This window comes from Arabidopsis thaliana, chromosome 5 (assembly GCF_000001735.4).
Source record: "Arabidopsis thaliana chromosome 5, partial sequence".
Classification (NCBI taxonomy): domain Eukaryota; kingdom Viridiplantae; phylum Streptophyta; class Magnoliopsida; order Brassicales; family Brassicaceae; genus Arabidopsis; species Arabidopsis thaliana.
In genome coordinates, this window is record NC_003076.8 from 7,414,974 (window position 1) to 7,433,648 (window position 18,675).

The 18,675-nt window shown below is 33.2% G+C and overlaps 4 protein-coding genes and 1 long non-coding RNA gene across 11 annotated transcripts; 3 read left to right on the forward strand and 2 right to left on the reverse strand.

Annotated features, from left to right (window-relative positions):
* Nucleotides 1-3,121: 3,121 nt before the first annotated feature.
* On the reverse strand, nucleotides 3,122-4,362 carry AT5G22390 (FANTASTIC four-like protein (DUF3049)). Its single transcript, NM_122144.3, has one exon. The coding sequence runs from the start codon at nucleotides 4,016-4,018 to the stop codon at nucleotides 3,410-3,412; it is 609 nt and encodes a 202-aa protein (NP_197631.1). The 5' UTR covers nucleotides 4,019-4,362; the 3' UTR covers nucleotides 3,122-3,409.
* Nucleotides 4,363-6,074: 1,712 nt separating this feature from the next.
* Nucleotides 6,075-6,595, forward strand: AT5G03395. Its single transcript, NR_142683.1, has one exon. It is a non-coding gene; the product is annotated as an other RNA (long non-coding RNA).
* Nucleotides 6,596-7,696: 1,101 nt separating this feature from the next.
* AT5G22400 (Rho GTPase activating protein with PAK-box/P21-Rho-binding domain-containing protein) lies at nucleotides 7,697-10,601 on the reverse strand. The gene is made up of 5 exons (NM_122145.5): nucleotides 9,896-10,601; nucleotides 9,137-9,257; nucleotides 8,931-9,050; nucleotides 8,624-8,854; nucleotides 7,697-8,538 (listed from the first exon to the last, which is right to left on the reverse strand). The coding sequence occupies exons 1-5, from the start codon at nucleotides 10,360-10,362 to the stop codon at nucleotides 8,077-8,079; spliced, it is 1,401 nt and encodes a 466-aa protein (NP_197632.1). The 5' UTR covers nucleotides 10,363-10,601; the 3' UTR covers nucleotides 7,697-8,076.
* Nucleotides 10,602-11,336: 735 nt separating this feature from the next.
* On the forward strand, nucleotides 11,337-12,991 carry RHS18 (root hair specific 18). Its single transcript, NM_122146.4, has 4 exons — nucleotides 11,337-11,592; nucleotides 11,702-11,881; nucleotides 11,974-12,139; nucleotides 12,319-12,991. Exons 1-4 carry the CDS (start codon nucleotides 11,374-11,376, stop codon nucleotides 12,747-12,749), a joined length of 996 nt encoding a protein of 331 aa, NP_197633.1. The 5' UTR covers nucleotides 11,337-11,373; the 3' UTR covers nucleotides 12,750-12,991.
* A 1,804-nt stretch (nucleotides 12,992-14,795) lies between these two features.
* FAR7 (fatty acid reductase 7) lies at nucleotides 14,796-17,852 on the forward strand (the record flags this gene model as incomplete). Of its 7 annotated transcripts, NM_001343728.1 has the most annotated exons (10): nucleotides 14,796-15,005; nucleotides 15,170-15,273; nucleotides 15,354-15,558; nucleotides 15,666-15,766; nucleotides 16,096-16,288; nucleotides 16,382-16,543; nucleotides 16,654-16,735; nucleotides 16,835-17,101; nucleotides 17,215-17,339; nucleotides 17,481-17,852. In NM_001343728.1, the coding sequence occupies 8 exons, from the start codon at nucleotides 15,500-15,502 to the stop codon at nucleotides 17,611-17,613; spliced, it is 1,122 nt and encodes a 373-aa protein (NP_001331818.1). The 7 variants fall into 7 exon arrangements, with proteins under 7 accessions (NP_001331818.1, NP_001331821.1, NP_001331819.1 ...); NM_001343727.1 differs by having other exon boundaries at nucleotides 15,354-15,766; NM_001343729.1 differs by lacking the exon at nucleotides 15,666-15,766.
* Nucleotides 17,853-18,675: the final 823 nt, after the last annotated feature.

The following is an 18,675-nucleotide window of genomic DNA, read 5'->3' on the forward strand; positions in this document are numbered from 1 at the left end:
TTAGAGGTTAAACGAAACATCAATTTATCAAGCTAGAATCAAATGGTACCAAACAAGTTGATCATATGGATATGAAATTCAATACTGGAATTTGCCAATCTGGTGCTCCATAGAAAAGAACAGAGTAACGAGGACCTCGCATCTCTGTAACCCTGTAATATCGAGGTTACTCCAAACAATTTTTGTTCTCACGGAATCTCTTCCATGTACGATGCCATTTCTTCTTCTTTTTCAAGAGAGAGTTCGAATTCTCAGATCGAATTTCAAAACCCAAATTAAGTAAGTCGAGAAACGTCCCACGTTATGTTATCACCGCCTCTCTCGTCGCCTTCTTGCAACAGATCTGAAACAAAGGAGAGTAAGGAAAGAGGAACTTTTGATCTGCAACCGATCTCATCGTCTTTACAAACACAATTTCGCTAATATGAATAAGATATTTACACAATCTAACAAAACTCTAAATTCTATTCGTAAAATTGAAGAATCGTCGCAAAACCTGGATCGATTGGTTGTAAGATTGAGGGAACAAATCTTCTTCTTCTTTCACCTCTAGATGTTACTGTCTGCTACACTTGAGCTTCCGTCGTTGGCCACAAGCGCTGCCACTCCGAAACCAATCGAATAAGCCTAATCGTCACTTAAATCTAGAGAGGCTTCTCCGTAAAGGAAGATACAGAAGCTACATGATTTTGACAAAGTCTCTCATGTTTGATTTTGCAAGAAAGACTAAAAGATGAAAAAAGAGATAGATAGAGAAAGAAAAGAAGAAGAAGAGTCGATGAAGGAAAAAAAGAAGTAGACGATGAAGAAGAAGAAAAAAAAAGTAAAAATAGAGAAAGAATATATTACTTTTTTGAGTAATTAAATTATATATATAATCTGATAATCAGATCTTAGTTACAACTTCCATCCAACGACCCACTCATCATATACCATCTGTTTCTTTTTTCCTAACTACATTGAAACTGTCAAACGCTAAAGTATTCTCGTTCTTCATTTGTAGGGGCAAATTTGTTATAAATTCAATGAAAAAGTTGGAAAAGTGTCTCATCCCTATAAAGTGTCTCAAAAGTAATAAAATTCTCTAAATGTGCTTAAACGTGTCACATTCACTTCTTTTAATGTAAAGTTGAAACGAAAATCTTTACATATTTTTTTTTTGTTATCGGCAAAATAAAACTCTTTATTTTTATTTTTATTTTTTTGTCGGCAAAATAAAACTCTTTATTTAACCGCAAATAAAAGATAAAAATTTTTTTGAAGTTGAACATAATATCAAAATAAAAAAAACAACTGTCAAAACTAGGAGTCTTTAATTAGTGTGGAACTTTTCATAATAAATGCGTGAGTGTGGGGTTTCGCAGATGACGAATTTGCTTTAAAAATTGGTACTAGTTGTGCGAGCAGTAACAATAAAGATGTTATGAGGACTTAAGTAAGTCGGTGACAATCAATAGATTGATTACCTGATCGAATATTAAATGAAATTCACATAAAGTTTAAATTTGATATATGACGGACATAACTTTTTGTTTATATCCCCGTTGTTACGTCATTCGAGTTTAAAATCGCATATTGCATATAAAAGAAAAGGTAGAATAAGAAGTTGATTGTACACTGCAAACGAAAAGATAAGTGATTTCAACAAGGTTAATGTAACAGTTAGCTTATCAAATCAAAGCAAACTGTATCAAAGCAAGACCTATATGAGTTTCAATTTCTGCCTCTATATATCTCACGATCCTATATGTTTCATCTTTAGGGGACATGGAATCATTTCTAGGAAATATGTTTATCTGACTTCGGAAGTCCTGATGACAAAAGAAGACTCTGATTAACATTGACCTTAAAAACAGTTCTTTTTTACTACAAAAAAAAAAATCAAATTGGTAACATCTATTGACTCCACTTAAAACGAATTTTGTTTGAAGCAACTTCAAGTAAATCAAGAAATACTTGATTGATTAACCACTGCTTGTTTATTTAGTTAGCATCAATATTCACTTATTAAGCATATGAAGGCATCACTTAGATTGAACAATAAAAAGTAGGATTAGATGATCGCACCTCAATATAGCTCACAACTACTTAATCCTATACGATCATTAACAAAACAAACAAAAAAAACTTCTTAATCTATATATACTCGCTTACGTACTGGGTTTGAAACGTTTAGCATCTGGGCTTTACAACGTCAAGGCTCATCTCTGGGCCTGTGTACTACGATCTTTAGACTCCTACAAAAAATCTTTATATTTTGGTTACCATGATTCCATGAATTCCAGAGTTTATTTTTAATTATACTTTCTGCGTTGACTCCGAAGATAAATATTTTTTTACAAAAAAAATACACTGTAATCTATATATACATTTTTGCAGCCATTTTGTGAAATAAATCGTGTAGTTGAGACTTATTTACAATGGTTGCCACTGGATTTTAATATTTGTTTTTGATAATTAGAAAAAAAAATTTCGAATTAAATATTTGACATTTAACAATTTTCCTAAAATCTCTCTACATTAACTACACGATTGGTTACTAAAATAAAACTTTCAAAATATTTAATATCATTTAATTACTACAAAATTATCATTATTGATATTGTTTTTCTGCATGACTATTACAATTCAATTATAATCATCAAACCGCAGAGATATTTGATAGCATTTAATTACTATAAAATTACAAAATATTTAGACAATGATTCATAAACATATGATAAATAAGATCAACATTAATAAAATAAATGAGTTTTTTTTATGGGACGGGTTGGCGGGATGGGTTTGGCAGGACGTTACTTAATAACAATTCTAAACTATAAAATAAAAATATTTTATAGATAGTTACATAAATTGTTACAAATTGTAAACTTTTATATATACTAATTTTAAAATATAAATTGTTCTCGCGGTATACCGCGGGTGAAAATCTAGTTTATTACAATTTAAGAAACGATATTTTATGGTACAGATGTAATTTACTAAGATATGCTTCTTCTTCTTTCTGCCAAGAACTATGATTTGTACGTTATTTCAATATTTTGTTAATATTTCAATATTATTCTTTTTGTTTTTGTTTTTGCTAGGCTTGTTCTAAACTTATCCTTTATGACCTCATGGGTCACAGAAACATGTTTTCTCTGTGTGTCTTGGCTTTTAATATTTAAAGAGGTTTTTCCAAAATCTTTAAACAAAACCAATTATATCTTACTCAAAACTAAATTAGTTTCCTTGCCATTGCCCATTGATAGAATGGTAGAGAAGTTGTAAATGAAAAAAAGAACTCGGCAGAATGATTAAGCGACAAGAGCTAGATTCAACTACAAAACCCGCATAAAGAAGCTTTTACATTCATAATTGACATTTATCTTGCGGAACAACGGATACAATTCTATGAAAATTCACAAAATTATTCATCCTCGTCGACATGTTTATCTTTCTCATTCTCTTCCTCTTCGTCATGGTCGTCCTCAGGTTGAACCAACTTCAACCTGAGTCGACCATCTTCGCGGCTTGCACGAAGGAACTCTCTCCTTGGAATCCTAACTTCTTCCAACACAAGCCTCCCTTCTTTTCTATAAGTCTTGAAGCTCATCCTAGTCATCGCCGGAGGATACTCTTTCCGTTCCTTCCTTCGTGGTTCCCACTCCTCCTCATCGTTGCTTCCGTTATCTTTACCCTTCACTTCAATCTCATCATCATCACCGTCACCATCACCGTTGACTTTTTCATCTTCCAAGCCGTAATAACTCTCTGACCCTAGACCTTCCGTACACAGCTGAAGACTGCTGTTCTCGGCTGAGGTTTTCTCGTAAGAAGAATGGGATGATTCTCTGAAATGAAGCTCACCGAATATCTCTGTAAACGGCGGTGGCGTTTCGTCGTGGTGGGTTGTGACGTGGAGGCCTTTGCTTGGGTTCCAAGGTGAAGAAGAGGAGAGAGTATCAAGAAACGACTTTGGAGAGTTGTCTTGTCTTGGGTTATCGAATATTCGGTGAAAGCTTCCATAAGCTGCCATTGTTATGGAGAAAGAAGAGACTAAGAATTTGCTCTCTTCTTTGTTGGTTTGAGATTGGGAGAAAGAGAAAGGGAGGGCACGAGATGAGCATGAAGGAGAAGATGGTATTGTCAAATATATATTCTTTAGGGGGAAAATTACTCGAATAAACTGATGAATATATATTACTTTTTGTTATATTCAAATGGAATTATTGGTTGCACATTTATTATAGTTTTGTGTCTCTTTTCAGTTTAAATTTGACGACGGTGATGACTGACGAAATTTTCTAGATGATTCTGTGACTTCGATAATAATAGCTAGCATTGGTTGCAGCCTACGAACAAAAGCAACTTCAAAGTGAAGGAATTAATATTTTACTCGTCTTAATTAGTCGTCTACACTGAGTATACTTTTTGTACGTTATTATATAGCTTAAGTTTTCCACACATATAATTACTATATTACATGATATTATAATTAACATTTTCAGTTTGCATGCATTACATTAGTTAGGTTTAAGAATATTTTGATGTGAATATTTTAACATCTATAATTCGTTTTGGTCAACAACATCAATAATTTAAATCCCTAGAATATAAATCAATTTAGCTAGTAAGGTGAGACATTCTGGTACTAGAATACACAGAAAAAATGGCGAAATTAATGTGAATACAATTCATATTGCATGACAGACAATATACAATACATGCATTCATAAGTTGGTTCAGTAAAAATATTAAATAGATTGGTATCACATGTCCATGGACCATACCATAAATTGTAACTGTTAAATCATATTTTATAATACACCTCCAATAAATCAATATTTAACCCAAAAAAACAAATTTCATCATTAAAAAAAAATCAAAGAATGAGGGGAATAAAGAGGAGCGACCAAGTGGTGCCAATTTTGGTGGCTATAAATATTTGGACGCGGCCAAATAATTTTATTTTGGACTACTTATATATTCTTTATATCATGGAATCATACCACCATTCATTTTTCTTTTCAAATTTTTGATTTGATTTTTCCTTAAAATATCGCATCTTCATATAAAAATATACAAATGACTGAAACACACGTTATATTTATAAAACTTGGGATCTATTATGCTTCAATGATTGTAATAGAAAATATAGAGAAAAATTAGATGAATCGTAAACGGTAGCTACGTGGAAGTTTTCTACAGATTACAACATTTTTATTTATTTTTCTGGACAAAAAACAATGAACTTCCCATGGTGGCAAACCACGACAGATTCGAGATGTAGTTGAGTCGATGTGATTGGTTGGACCGTGGGAGCCTCGTGATCCTCAACCACATAAGCTGATTTCATGATATTCTCTTATATCCAGGTGTTATGGTGACTAATCACAAATATACAAACATATATAACAGTATTTCCTAAGTATCTATATATTAAATGAATCGAGAATAGTATGAAACCAGTACAATATTATTATGGCATTATTCATTCTTTTCAATATCAAACACAGTGACAACAAAAATAAAACATTATGCAGTTGTGCTAGTAGGTATGAGTAAGACCTTATGTTAATGTGGGACGGTCGGTCTCGTTAATCCCGTTTCACCATGGGCTGGATATTCATTTTCCCACCGTGCATGGTAGAAATATGTAAGCACATTTGTATTTATTTATTTTTATATTTTATATTTTATTTGTCATATGTAAGCACATATATATGTATGCTTAATGCTTATTGCATGTCACATAAGTGTCCACATGTCTCTGATCATGTAGTTTTGTTTAAGCATATATACAAAAACGAAATCTGTGTTTAGTTCTGTTTTTAATATTTAAGGTTGAATGATTTTTGTTTTGTTTTTACTTCAATCGTGAGAGTTTCAAACTTTTATCCCATAATCTCTCCCAATATCCGAATCAGCTTTTAAATATTTTACGACATTTTTAAAACGTCAGTTTTGTTGGAGTGAACATATATTTCTAATAAGGCAGGTATGCGGTTGGTAATGGTATCATTTTTCTCATATATATAACTGATTTTATTTTAAGAATTAATAACTTTTTCATGTATTTCTTTTTTATAGATGTGTATTTGTGATGTATGACGTCCGTCTCCATAACAGTGGTCCGTGGAGCCCTGTCCGAATCTATCCACCCAACAGATATATCACGACTTCACCTTTTCCACTTGGTCAATGACCAACGACATCTTCGTCCTTACCTCATTTATCTATATCTTTATTATATATGCTCTCAAACACACGTAGATCAATAAAGTTTTACTTTCCGAATAATCTTATACGAATATTTATCAACGTCCACAAAATATGATTTAATCGTTAGCGACTGACTAGATACCCAACCCATAGAATGGAGCCTTGATGTCTCCTAGTACGTATTGGAGCATTTTGCTCCTCGTAAGATTTATAGCCATTAGGAATATCACTAGACCAACGAATCTTATTCGTGAAAGTTTTAGGAGAGTTGATTCAACGTTTTCTAAACTTTTTTTAAAAAGAGATAAAGCTTTTTCTCATTTTTTTTATTTTCGTTGATTATTAATTATTCTGATTCTTGTTGTATATAATGTTTCTACCTACTCTTTACTTACAAATTCCGACTCTCGTTGGATACCATTAATCAATAAAAGGGATTATTTTTTATTTACAAAAGTAAAACTCATGAATATATAAGAGGGTCGTATTGGTATATGAATGGATAACACTGTAGATATTCAAATTAAATGGTCAAGTCATTATCAGCATTATAGCGAAAATCTTTCATGCAGAAGAAAGCTACAACCATAACAAAAATTATTTTGAAAAAAAAATCAAAATACAAACTATAACCCACGTGAGAAATACCAAGTGCCAACAAACAAAGCATGATCAAGAATAAAAATCGTAAATCATGGTTTCAAGATATGATTCCAATGTAGTGCATGATTTATGAAATATATTTTTTGTTTTTTAGAAAATACGCTCTCGTGGAAGTGTCTTTGATGCAATGATCTACCGAAATACTAAGAAATTTAGAAAAAGTATTTAAAGTTTGAATTTAGAACGTATATTCGATAACTAGTAAAATTTGTGTTCCTAAAGTGAGTATTCTTTTGTAATGTTACATGTTAAATAATGAAGAAATAAAAGTATTTGTGTATAGTTAGATCTATTTGTAGTATATGATAGCTTCCCACTTTTAAAACTTTATAATCTTTGATAAATATTGATATATGATCATTGATAAAGGTACATTTGATTCCTTAAACAGGGGTTTAAAAACAAGAAACACATGCTTCAACTAATTCCAAACCCATAATTTCTCCTTTCTCAAAATACTTTGTTCTTATAATCCTTTTACTCATATCCCAAAAACTCGATTTAAGACACGACGATAACACTAAAATACCAATACACAATCAAAATATTCCAATTAATATTTTGATTATATTAAAAAGGTATGTTCAATAGAATCATTGTTTGGGAAAGGCGTATCCAAATACGTGTATAAGTATGCAAATGACGTGAAACTTTTTTTTTGACCCACTAGAAAAAGTTACATGACTATACAATGTTGAATATATAGATATTCTCCTCTACAATATGCTTTTGTCATGCACTTTTGTCCCTTGGTCCATTGAAGAACCAATTTTAAATCCATCTTTCTCAATTGCCATTATCTCAACTTTTATTTTGTACACTATTCATATCAATATTTCAATTTTGTGACTAGTATCAAAACAAGTAAAAAATAGTTACATAACAATATTAATATATCATCTTTATTTGGTTCCAAATATGCAAATTTGTAGCTTTCACGACCAATACCAAAGGTAGACAGGAAGAACATGCTTCACCATTTCATCGTGAGAAGCCCGAAAGAGACACTGGTTCAATACGGTTTACAAGTTTGGTTAAGAATCGGTATGGACGGTTTTAACACAGAAGAAGCCAATTTAGAACATTGACCAAAAAATATAGAACAATGACACCAACAGAACCACATTAACACATACAAAACGAATCAAACAACATTTGATTTCGAAGAACAGCTTAAGTCTCCTCAAGGAGCTCTCTGCTCCTTTTTCTTCACCGCCAAGCTTCAGTACGCTCTACCCTCGATCCTACACGGCTCAAGTTGGTCAACCCCTTTGTTCTGCCCACTGGCCACTGAGCTGGAGGATCTAGATTCAGCACCACCTGTTGACTCGAGTCGCTCAATCTTCCTGTTCTGTATTTTCCAAAGTCTGTTTCTCTCTGTTCACATGCATTGTTCTCTAGGGTTAATTCGTCTGATATCTCACTGCTTGAACTCTGATTTTCAGCATTTTCGATGTTGTCTGATTGCGTCTCTTCACTCTGCTCACTGGTGTTAAAAGCCAAAGATTGTGAAGGGCTTTGGTGACCACTCTCATCAGACGGTTCTAAAGGGAATGCATGAGCTTGCTCGACCACTGAGTCTTGCCTTTCTCTTAAAGTTTTTTCGATTAGTGTCTTGAGAAAGTTCATCACTTGAACCGCATACATCAGTGCTGTCAGTGGATCATCCATCTACAATACAAGTGTTTCTCAATCATTTTATCCCATCTGACCCCGAGTTAAACATTGATAATCAACCTTGTTGTTGCAGACTCACCTGTGTCATATTTGGTGCGAAAACCATAGCGATGTTGCGTGAATTCATCTTGTTTAGATGTTCATACTGAACAACATCTGCCATTAGATTGATGGCCCAATCAAGTAGAGCAGCTTCTGTAGGTGGAAGAAGCCTAACGAGCTCAACATTTTCCTCTTCTGTTTGGCACTGCATCACCTGTTCAGGCGACAACGAATCAAGAACGCTTGTCGGCAGTTCTCTAAACCATGCCTGAAACCGAAAACCAGAATTAAAAACCAAGGTTCATATATAAGTTTTGGAAATAAGATGTGCATATGTTACATACCTTGATAAGCCCTGCCAAACAGTGAACATCGATTCGCTCAGGTATAAATCCTCGGTTTAATTGTTCCCTAACCGCCTCTTCCTCACTATTCTCAGCAGTGAGTCTAAAAATGCCCTCTGCCTAAAAAAATAAATGAAGAAATGATTACATGGAAAGCTTATAATATATTCACTTTGGAGTAAACTCGATGAAGCAATGTACATTACCTGCAAGCCTCCTTGACTATATAAACAGTTTTGCATCAGCAATAGTATGGTTGGTACACAATTGCCTCTTGAATCATACGATAATTGCATTGATTCGGTTGATACCCCAAAGACTGTTGCACTAAAGTAATGAGATACCAAAAGAGGTAAGAGATGGGATAGCACACGAGAGACAATTTATACTTCCAAAACAAATATTCCGAGAAGAGCAAAGTTACAATTGCATAGGCGCAGTTTCACCCTTTTCAACATTGATCTTATCGATTAAGCATGTAAATAGTTGGATGAACAATGCAACCTTCACAGAATCTAACAACTAAGAGATAGTATCTAAGACATCAAATATAGATGTTTGAAGACAAGTAACTATAGTATAACTGCAAGAATGAACACATTGGTTCATGGCTCAATAGCCCAATCTTGTAAATATGAAGTGTTTAGCTTCCACGGAAACACATAGCTATGAGACTGAAAAAACAGAGAGAGACAAGAACGTGCTCTAATCACTTCATGTACTGACTGATAAAGGAATCAAAAATCAAATAAGTTCTTCTCGTTTTGGTTTCACTAATTCCACATAAACCTTAATCTGTATACAACCAAAACTTAGAGGTTCTACAACTCGAAACAAGGAAGCCTTAATCAGAAGCATTCTATATCCATCTGCTCACCCACCCCAAAATTGCAGGACAAGATCATTGTTGTGAGGAGACTTTTAAGAGCAATTCAATAAAAAGGTAGGATCTTTGGACAATGTACCTGGCGCTTGGAGCTCTTCTAGGAACTTCAGGCTCGAATTCAACAGGCAAACCCAAGAAGCCATTGAAACGATCAAAGGTAACGTGCGCCACGTGTCTGACATTGGTAGGCCATCCAATCTCCATGCTACAAAGCTCCCTCCGGTTACTCTTGCAAGAAATCAAAGATCTCCTGAAAATGGCAACAAGAAGAGCCAACAACGAAATCTGATCTTCCCCACCATCGTCTTCTTCTCCTCCATCGGTACTGCTCCGTCTTCTCAAATCTTGTTCTTCGATTGAGGCATGAAAGTCAACATCTTGATCGAATCTAGCAACTGGGTTTCTCCGGTTGTGGTCAGAGCTAATCAAGAGAGTCGCATTAGAGCGAGAGGCGTAAGATAAAGAAGAAGGTGAAGGAGAAGAAGAAGAAGAAGAAGATGAATGAGAAGCGCTTGGAGATGAAGGAAAGTGAAGAACTTCAGTCATGGCGCTTCAGATTTTGGCAAAGGAAACAACTTTTTTGGTTCAAATCATTTGTCAATGAAAGAAAAGGTTTTGAATTGAAGGAAATGTATAAACCCGGAAATAGAGCTCAAGATCGAAGATTAGATTGTTGATTCAAAACCCTAATTAGATGAATTCGGTTGCCACTAATGAACAAAAAAACAGAGTTTTGTTACTACTAATTAAATTTAAATAAATGACTAAACATTGACCATAAAAAGTGGTTAAACCATATAAAAATAGTTGAATAAGATAAGTTTTGGTAACACAAAAAAAAAAGAGAATACTACTGATTGTTACATATTTATGATTGATTTTAGTTAAACTATTGGAGGTTTTACAATTAAATTAGTTAACATTAAGTATTGATATAAAAGGATAAACATTGATATATTAATGTTTACAAGTCCTTATCACTTATAAATGTGGATTTCGTTTGGGGGAAAATCAGTATACTTTATGATTTTTGCACGTTTTCTAAAATGTGAAACCATGTTATGTTCTTAGATTAGTAGTATCCACGTTTTCACAAAATATACCATTCAAACGCTTGCTCTATAGTACATAATCCCTATGTTGAGCCAGTAGTTAAGAAGCATTTTGCTGAATTTACTAAAACAAAGATCAAGGATTTTATTGCGTTTTAAAGATAAACTCGTGTTATGCATACAAGTGATTTGCTTACAAAAAATTATGTGATATATACTCTTCCTATGGGAGAAAAAAAAAAGAATTGAAGAAAACATTAGAAAAACGTATCTTATTATTTGCATTCGGATTGCCAATTTTATTATAAAATAGAACCAGCCCGACATTAGAAAATCATAATGTGATCGCATGAGTGAGCTAGAATCAAATACTATATCCATGAACGCACGTTAGAGAATCGTGCTTGCCACACATTTGGTAACAAACTTGAACACTATAAAAGTTGTTAACAATTTTTCTACAGTTCCCCACATACTAGAATTCATATAGAAATTTCAACTAAAAATGGCCGTGAAGATCTCGACCATTGAAGTATTGATCCTCTCCCTTGCTCTACTTAGCTTCGGCCATGGTTGTTATGGCCAGCTTCGACTCGGATTCTACAGTCAAAATTGCCAAAACGTCGAAAACATCGTATCTAAAGTTGTTGGAGAGGCATTCATCAAGGATTCATCGATTGCACCCGCAATGATCCGCCTTTATTTTCACGATTGTTTTAGCAACGTAAGTTGGTTGATACTTCATTATACTACAAATTTCTCTAGAATATCCTAGAGAGTCTCAAAAGAAATAAATATTGATCTTTAATTTGTTGTATCAAAAATGTATGTAGGGGTGTGATGCATCGCTTCTTCTAGATGGTTCGAACAGTGAGAAAAAGGCGTCACCAAATCTAAGTGTACGCGGATACGAAGTGATAGATGACATTAAGTCTGCGGTCGAAAAAGAATGTGACAGGGTCGTTTCTTGTGCTGATATCATAGCTCTCGCGACTAGAGATCTTGTTACTCTTGTAAACACCTCTCTTTTATCTACAACCTTTTATTTTACATAATATGTTTTCCTAATCAACTTCAAAAATATAATTTACATTTTTGTTTGAAGGCAAGCGGAGGGAAAACACGATATGAGATACCAACAGGACGATTGGACGGTAAAATCTCTTCGGCTTTGCTTGTCGATTTGCCGTCTCCAAAGATGACCGTCGCGGAAACTGCTGCTAAATTTGATCAGAGGAAACTTAGCCTTAACGATATGGTTCTACTTCTTGGTATGTGAAGTAAACATATTAAATTCAAATCATATATTTTTTGTTGTTTACAAGTCAAACATCACCCTACCGAATTTGAATTTAGTTTCTAAAATGACTAGTAAAAACAACTACTAAATCTTTTGGTTTTCTAAATTTATAGTGACATTTGTTTTGCGTTTAACTTTATAAATGTATAGGTGGACATACGATTGGAGTGACACATTGTTCCTTCATTATGGACAGATTATATAACTTTCAAAACACGCAAAAGCCTGATCCATCTATGGATCCTAAATTGGTCGAAGAACTAAGCGCCAAATGCCCTAAGAGTTCATCAACCGATGGCATCATTAGTCTGGATCAAAATGCTACTAGCTCGAATACTATGGATGTATCTTTCTACAAAGAGATAAAAGTTAGCCGTGGAGTCCTTCATATCGATCAAAAACTTGCCATCGACGATTTGACAAGTAAGATGGTGACGGATATAGCCAACGGTAACGATTTCTTGGTTAGGTTTGGTCAGGCAATGGTGAATTTGGGATCGGTGAGAGTTATTAGTAAGCCCAAAGACGGGGAGATAAGAAGATCATGTCGTTCTACTTGCAACAATCCATTATGCGTATAAACAGTTGAATAAAGTTACGCGCTATATTTTTTGTTTTGTTTAATGTTATTGTGTTCACATTTTTTTTATTCATATGTCATTATTTTTTTATTTGGGTTGTTAAGTATTTTATATTGTTATGGCATCTAAGTTTTTTTGTTTATTGTTATTGTGTTAACTTTTTTTTTGTTTATCTGCCTTTGTTAATTTGGGTTGTACTATCACTGAGTCTCACAGTTCTGGTGCTTCAACAGTTCGACTACAAAATGACCTCCTTTTTGCATCAATCTCTATTTATAGATTCACATGTGGATGTACTACAATGTTTTAATCGACTAGAGTCAAGGAAACCTAATTTAATACATTTAATGACCTCCTTGAATGGGAAGTTAGGATTGGTGCTTTGTCATATTTGCTTTTGCAGCCGAAGTTAGGATTGTCAATTCTGCTCTAGATGCAGAGGCAGTCACAATCAATAGATCACTATTAATGATGCTCATAGATCACCATTTCTCTCAGATTAATGGTATAAGGCTAATCGAAAATGACAGAGTGATGCAAGTATAGCCGTTCGTTATAGTTACGAGTGTTAGAGGTAAGACTGTCCATTGTTGGTATGACGCATGAAAGATTTGTCAGTAGGAGATTCGAGTACTACACGTGTAGAATTGTTTGCGGAGTCGTTCATCATAATTGCATGATTTAGATATAGCTAGATCTGATAAATTGATCATCATATTTGTAATATGATTATATCAAAGTATCTATGATGATAATGTGGCAGACGTCACAAAAAAAGTTTCGAAGTAAAAAAAAAAGAGGTAAATTTAACTTGTTTGTATTCAAATCAATTTTCTTCTTGATTAATAATTAAATCCCCACCCAACGTGATTCTTTTCTTTAATTTTTAGTAAGAAGCAAGAAATGTGACATTCCTAGACAATTACATCACCAGACTCTTTCCTAACTCTTGCCTTTATTAATAGGACAATATTTTGGTAGGATTTGAGTAATTGCTAGGGTCGTGGTTGGTTGTTAATAATAAAGTTGTTGTCCATGTGACCAATAGTACTTGATTAATTCAGAACCAACCAGATCTAAAGATAGAAACTATTTCGAATCACTATTGAGGTATCAGATAGAGAGGCCAGCTTATTTCGAATGGCTTACAGGTTTCTTTACAACATCTTGAGACTCGAGGTTATTGAATGAAATCGAGTATATTTTTACTTTCATATGAGGTACATCGATCCTAACATTAGATTTCTTGATACTTAGGTTATTAAGAAATGGGCCAATTTTCAAAAATTTCGACTTGGAAGGATATCTTACATTTACTTCTTTATTTAGTAACAAATAATGAACTTACATTGGTCTGGTCAGCAACCATCTAGAAGTTTAGAAATCACAAGATTTCAGGTCCACTTATACAGACTCTGGAGAAAGATTCCATGTGTTAAATATGATGATCATCTCATCATTGATTGGTTTTACAATAACATGCATGCTTATAAGTGATCATGATATCGATTAGTTCCCCCGCAATTTGCATATGTTTGATATATACTAATTATAGAAACTGTTCTGTATCTCTTTATCACGGTTAGAATCGTTCTAGATTACAAATATTTATTTTTAACGTTTGCGGTAACGAATGATGGCTACGGTTTTATCTTATATATTGAAAACAAAGTACAAAGGGTAAAAAATTATATGAATTTCCTTCTTTTTTATGAAATGAAATGATATCATCTTTTATGATATCAAAGTCTTATATGGTCTGATACATTAATCAATGGAAGTAGAGGCTGTAAAACAAAAACAATTAAACTAGAGAATGTGTGTAACATAAAACAAAGGTTCAATTCTATTTATCAAGTATTTTTTACTTAGTTATATATTTTATAATAATTATAGTTTTTTTTCTCTAAATAATACATTTTTTATAATTGAATTCTTTTATCATTAGGCCATCCGCTGATACCAATTAGAATGTCCTGTAAACGCTTCCGTTTATAAGAACTAGATAAATCGTATACATAGTTTAATAACATTTGAATCTTCATCCGGCTAGCTAACTCCCACACACCCCCTATAAATAATACATGTGTTATAGTGCAATAATCAAACACTCTCAACAAACAAAGTAACAAACACTTGCACTTACTCTTTGTTCTCATATAGCCTTTTGGGTATAAACTATGGAACCAAATTGTGTTCAGTTTCTTGAGAACAGGACAATTCTCGTCACTGGCGCTTCCGGTTTCCTTGCTAAAGGTATTGTTTGTTGAGTATTTCTTCAGTCTCATATTCCTATACCACGAAATATCAGTTGAGTACATATTACAGGATCAACTTCTTAATCCATGCATGTAAGTTGTAACTAATTAACCATTAATTTGTCATTATTGTTTATTAATAACTTTAATTTCTAAGCATAGTTCTCGTGGAGCGGATTCTGAGATTGCAACCAAATGTGAAGAGGCTCTACCTCCTCGTAAGAGCATCCGACAAGAAGTCTGCGGAACAACGGTTACACCGTGAGGTATATTTTATATACATATGTATCGCCAAATTTTTTGTAGACTAATAGACTATTCATACGAATGTGAATCTTTATAACAGGTTTTCGAGAAAGAATTGTTTAGGGTGTTAAGAAGGAATGTTGGTGATGAGAGTCTAAACGCCTTAATCTCGGAAAAAGTCGTCCTGTTCCGGGCGACATATCACTGACTGATATTGGAGTGCATGACTCTAATCTCTTACAAGATATGATGCAAGATATCGACATTATTATAAGTTCTGCTGCCACCACGAGATTCGATGAGAGGTAGTACTACTATTGAACATCCGCTTATTTTATAGAACAAATAATATATGTTATTCGGGACAATATTAACTTGTTTCATGTTTGCTTACACCTTGTATGTGTAAAAGATACGATGTTGCACTTGGAATCAACACATTTGGAGCAATCAATGTCCTTAACTTTGCTAAGAAATGTGTGAAACCAAAATTGCTTCTCCATGTGTCAACTGGTGAATCATCATTTTAACTTTTAACAACAAAATAGATTGATAATCATATATTCCTTCCGTTTCACAATATAAGTTGTTTTAGATAAAAGCACGTAGATTAAGAACATTTACTTTTAAAAAGTTCAACCAATAAAAAAAAAGACTGCATAATATAATTAATCATAAAATATTAAAATATTATATAATTTGCATAGAAACTTGAAAACAACTTATATTGTGAAACAAAAAATTTTATCTAAAACAACTTATATTATGAAACGGAGGGAGTATTTATCTACATTCGTTATAATTATTTTTTACTTTATAAATATACTTGTTTTCTGTTCTAGTTTATGTTTGTGGGGAAAGACCGGGACACATAGTAGAGAAACATTTTGCAATGGGAGAGAGCCTTAACGGTAAAAACAAAGTAGACATTAATACCGAAAGGCGATTGGCAGATCAGAAATCAAAACAATTCAAAGAACAAGGTTGTTCCGAGGAAGAAACTGAACAAGCCATGAAAGATTTCGGATTAAAAAGGTTGTTATACAATATCAAATACTGAAATTAGAAAATAGATACTATGAAGTAACTCGAAGCATTTTCATTATTCATATATATAATGTTAATTAGGGCAAGACTTTATGGGTGGCCAAACACATATGTCTTCACCAAAGCAATGGGAGAAATGCTTCTTGGACACTATAGAGAAACTATGCCAATTGTAATCATACGTCCCACAATAATCACAAGCACTTTCTCGGACCCATTTCCTGGTTGGATTGAAGGTTTAAAGTAAGCTATCCATTTATCATTCCTCATTATAGTAGTTACTTTAGATTATTCATCCACGTACTTGATTTGTTTCTGACTCAACTTCTAATGTGTTTATTGTATGTATGAAGAACTGTAGACAGTGTGATTATATTCTACGGGAAGGGAATTCTTAAGTGTTTTCTCGTCGATCAAAAGACAGTATGTGATATTGTAAGTTTCACTAGCACATTACCAACTTTGAAAAATGTAAACTAAAATTCTATTTTTACTAGCTTGATTGCTAACAAAGAAATATCTCTATATAACAAGATACCGGTTGATATGGTCGTAAACGCAATGATTGCAATCGCAGCTGACCATTGCCATGATTCTGGAAGTCATACAGTTTACCATGTCGGCTCATCTAACCAAAATCCGGTGATATATAAACAAATTTATGAGATGATGAGTCGTTATTTCATGAAAAGCCCTCTTGTCGGACGTAATGGTATGCTTATAGTTCCAAAAGTTACAAGAATATCCACACTGGCTAGGTTCCGTGTATACACAAATCTTCGCTATAAATTACCTATACAGGTAACAGCTTGCATAAATTGCACACGATTTTTTTTTTTTTCTGTTTGAGTGTTATTCTTTTTATTATTTTAATAGCAACCTCTCATTTTGGCTTTGTGTTTTTTCTTCTTTAGATATTGGGATTACTTAGTGTTATTTCCCTATCCCAAAGAGATAAATTTGCACTTCACAACCGTAAATTCAAGATGGCCATGAGATTGGTGAAACTTTACAAGCCTTATGTACTCTTCAAGGGCATGTATGTATCACTCTCATATTTCCTCCAACATTCCTTTTTTACAAGTATTTTCTTCCACTTTTAATGTATCTAGTAGATATTTTTCATGCCTTAGTTCACGTTTTAACTATAGTTTGAAATTCTATTGTGTATTCAATGCAGATTTGATGATAAAAACATGGAAACTTTACGTATCAAGAATGAAGCCAAAGATATGGAGAAATTGTTTGGCACCAACCCCAAATGCATTGATTGGGAAGACTATTTTATGATACGCATATCCCTGGCCTCATGACACACGTATTCAAGAAATGAACTTCAAATACAAGTTAATATACGAAGTCAAGTCCAAAGATATTGTTTTGCATGGGATGAAGCCTACTATATATAATTACTAAGTATATAAATAATAAATCGATGGAAAATCGACGACAAGTAATGTTGTCTTTGTTTGCTTCTTAATGTATAATCCATATTTGGAATTTGCCTATCTAAAATCCCTCGGCTTGTCTTTGGTTATATATAAAATTGGACTACTCATTTTGACAAGTAAACATATACTACTTTTTAAGTCAAGAACATATACTACTTTTCCGACAGAATCCCACATTTCTTTAGTTCTTTTACTTTGATAAGCAACGTCATCACTTTTAATGATATTTTAAGTGAATGAAAAAGAGATGTTGAGTGAAGGAAAAAAAAGAAGAAAAACAACTAGACGTAAGTAAAATTGGACTACTCATTTTGACAAGTAAAGGTGGGCTTCGGTGAAGCAAGAGGTTACAAAGCAAATGGACATCAACCTTAAACACTAGTATATAAAAAGATTTTACAAGTGACCTGCGCTTGTAGTTACCTAGTTCAGCTAAAAGTAAAAAAATGACACAAATGTAATGGACAAGTACTGAAAGATAATTTTATTGGATATAAATGATGTAACCACTGACACTGTTGAGCAAACCTTCACGGCTCATTAAAGATTTATAAAGGACAGTAAGAAAAAAAATATGTTTCCCCACTAGGCTTTCTATTTTTAGTATCACTCTAAACTCTAGCGAGTGAAGATGGCTAAAGTATAGCTAGTTAATGCTTAATGCGTAATATAAATATAGTTGGTATATGATTAAATACTAGTAAGTCTGGTTTTCAAGTAATGCAGTTTAAATGGTTCACTGATGAATTAAAATTGACACACAATAAATTGTTTAAACATAATATAAATGAGGAAATTAATGTTTTGAAGGAACTTCAATACAGTATAAGAATATATGTGTTTCTCAAAATGGTGATTTATGTATAGTTTTCTAGGGTCTCTCCTTAACTCCGTTGCTAGACATAATTGGTGTTCGTGTATAAA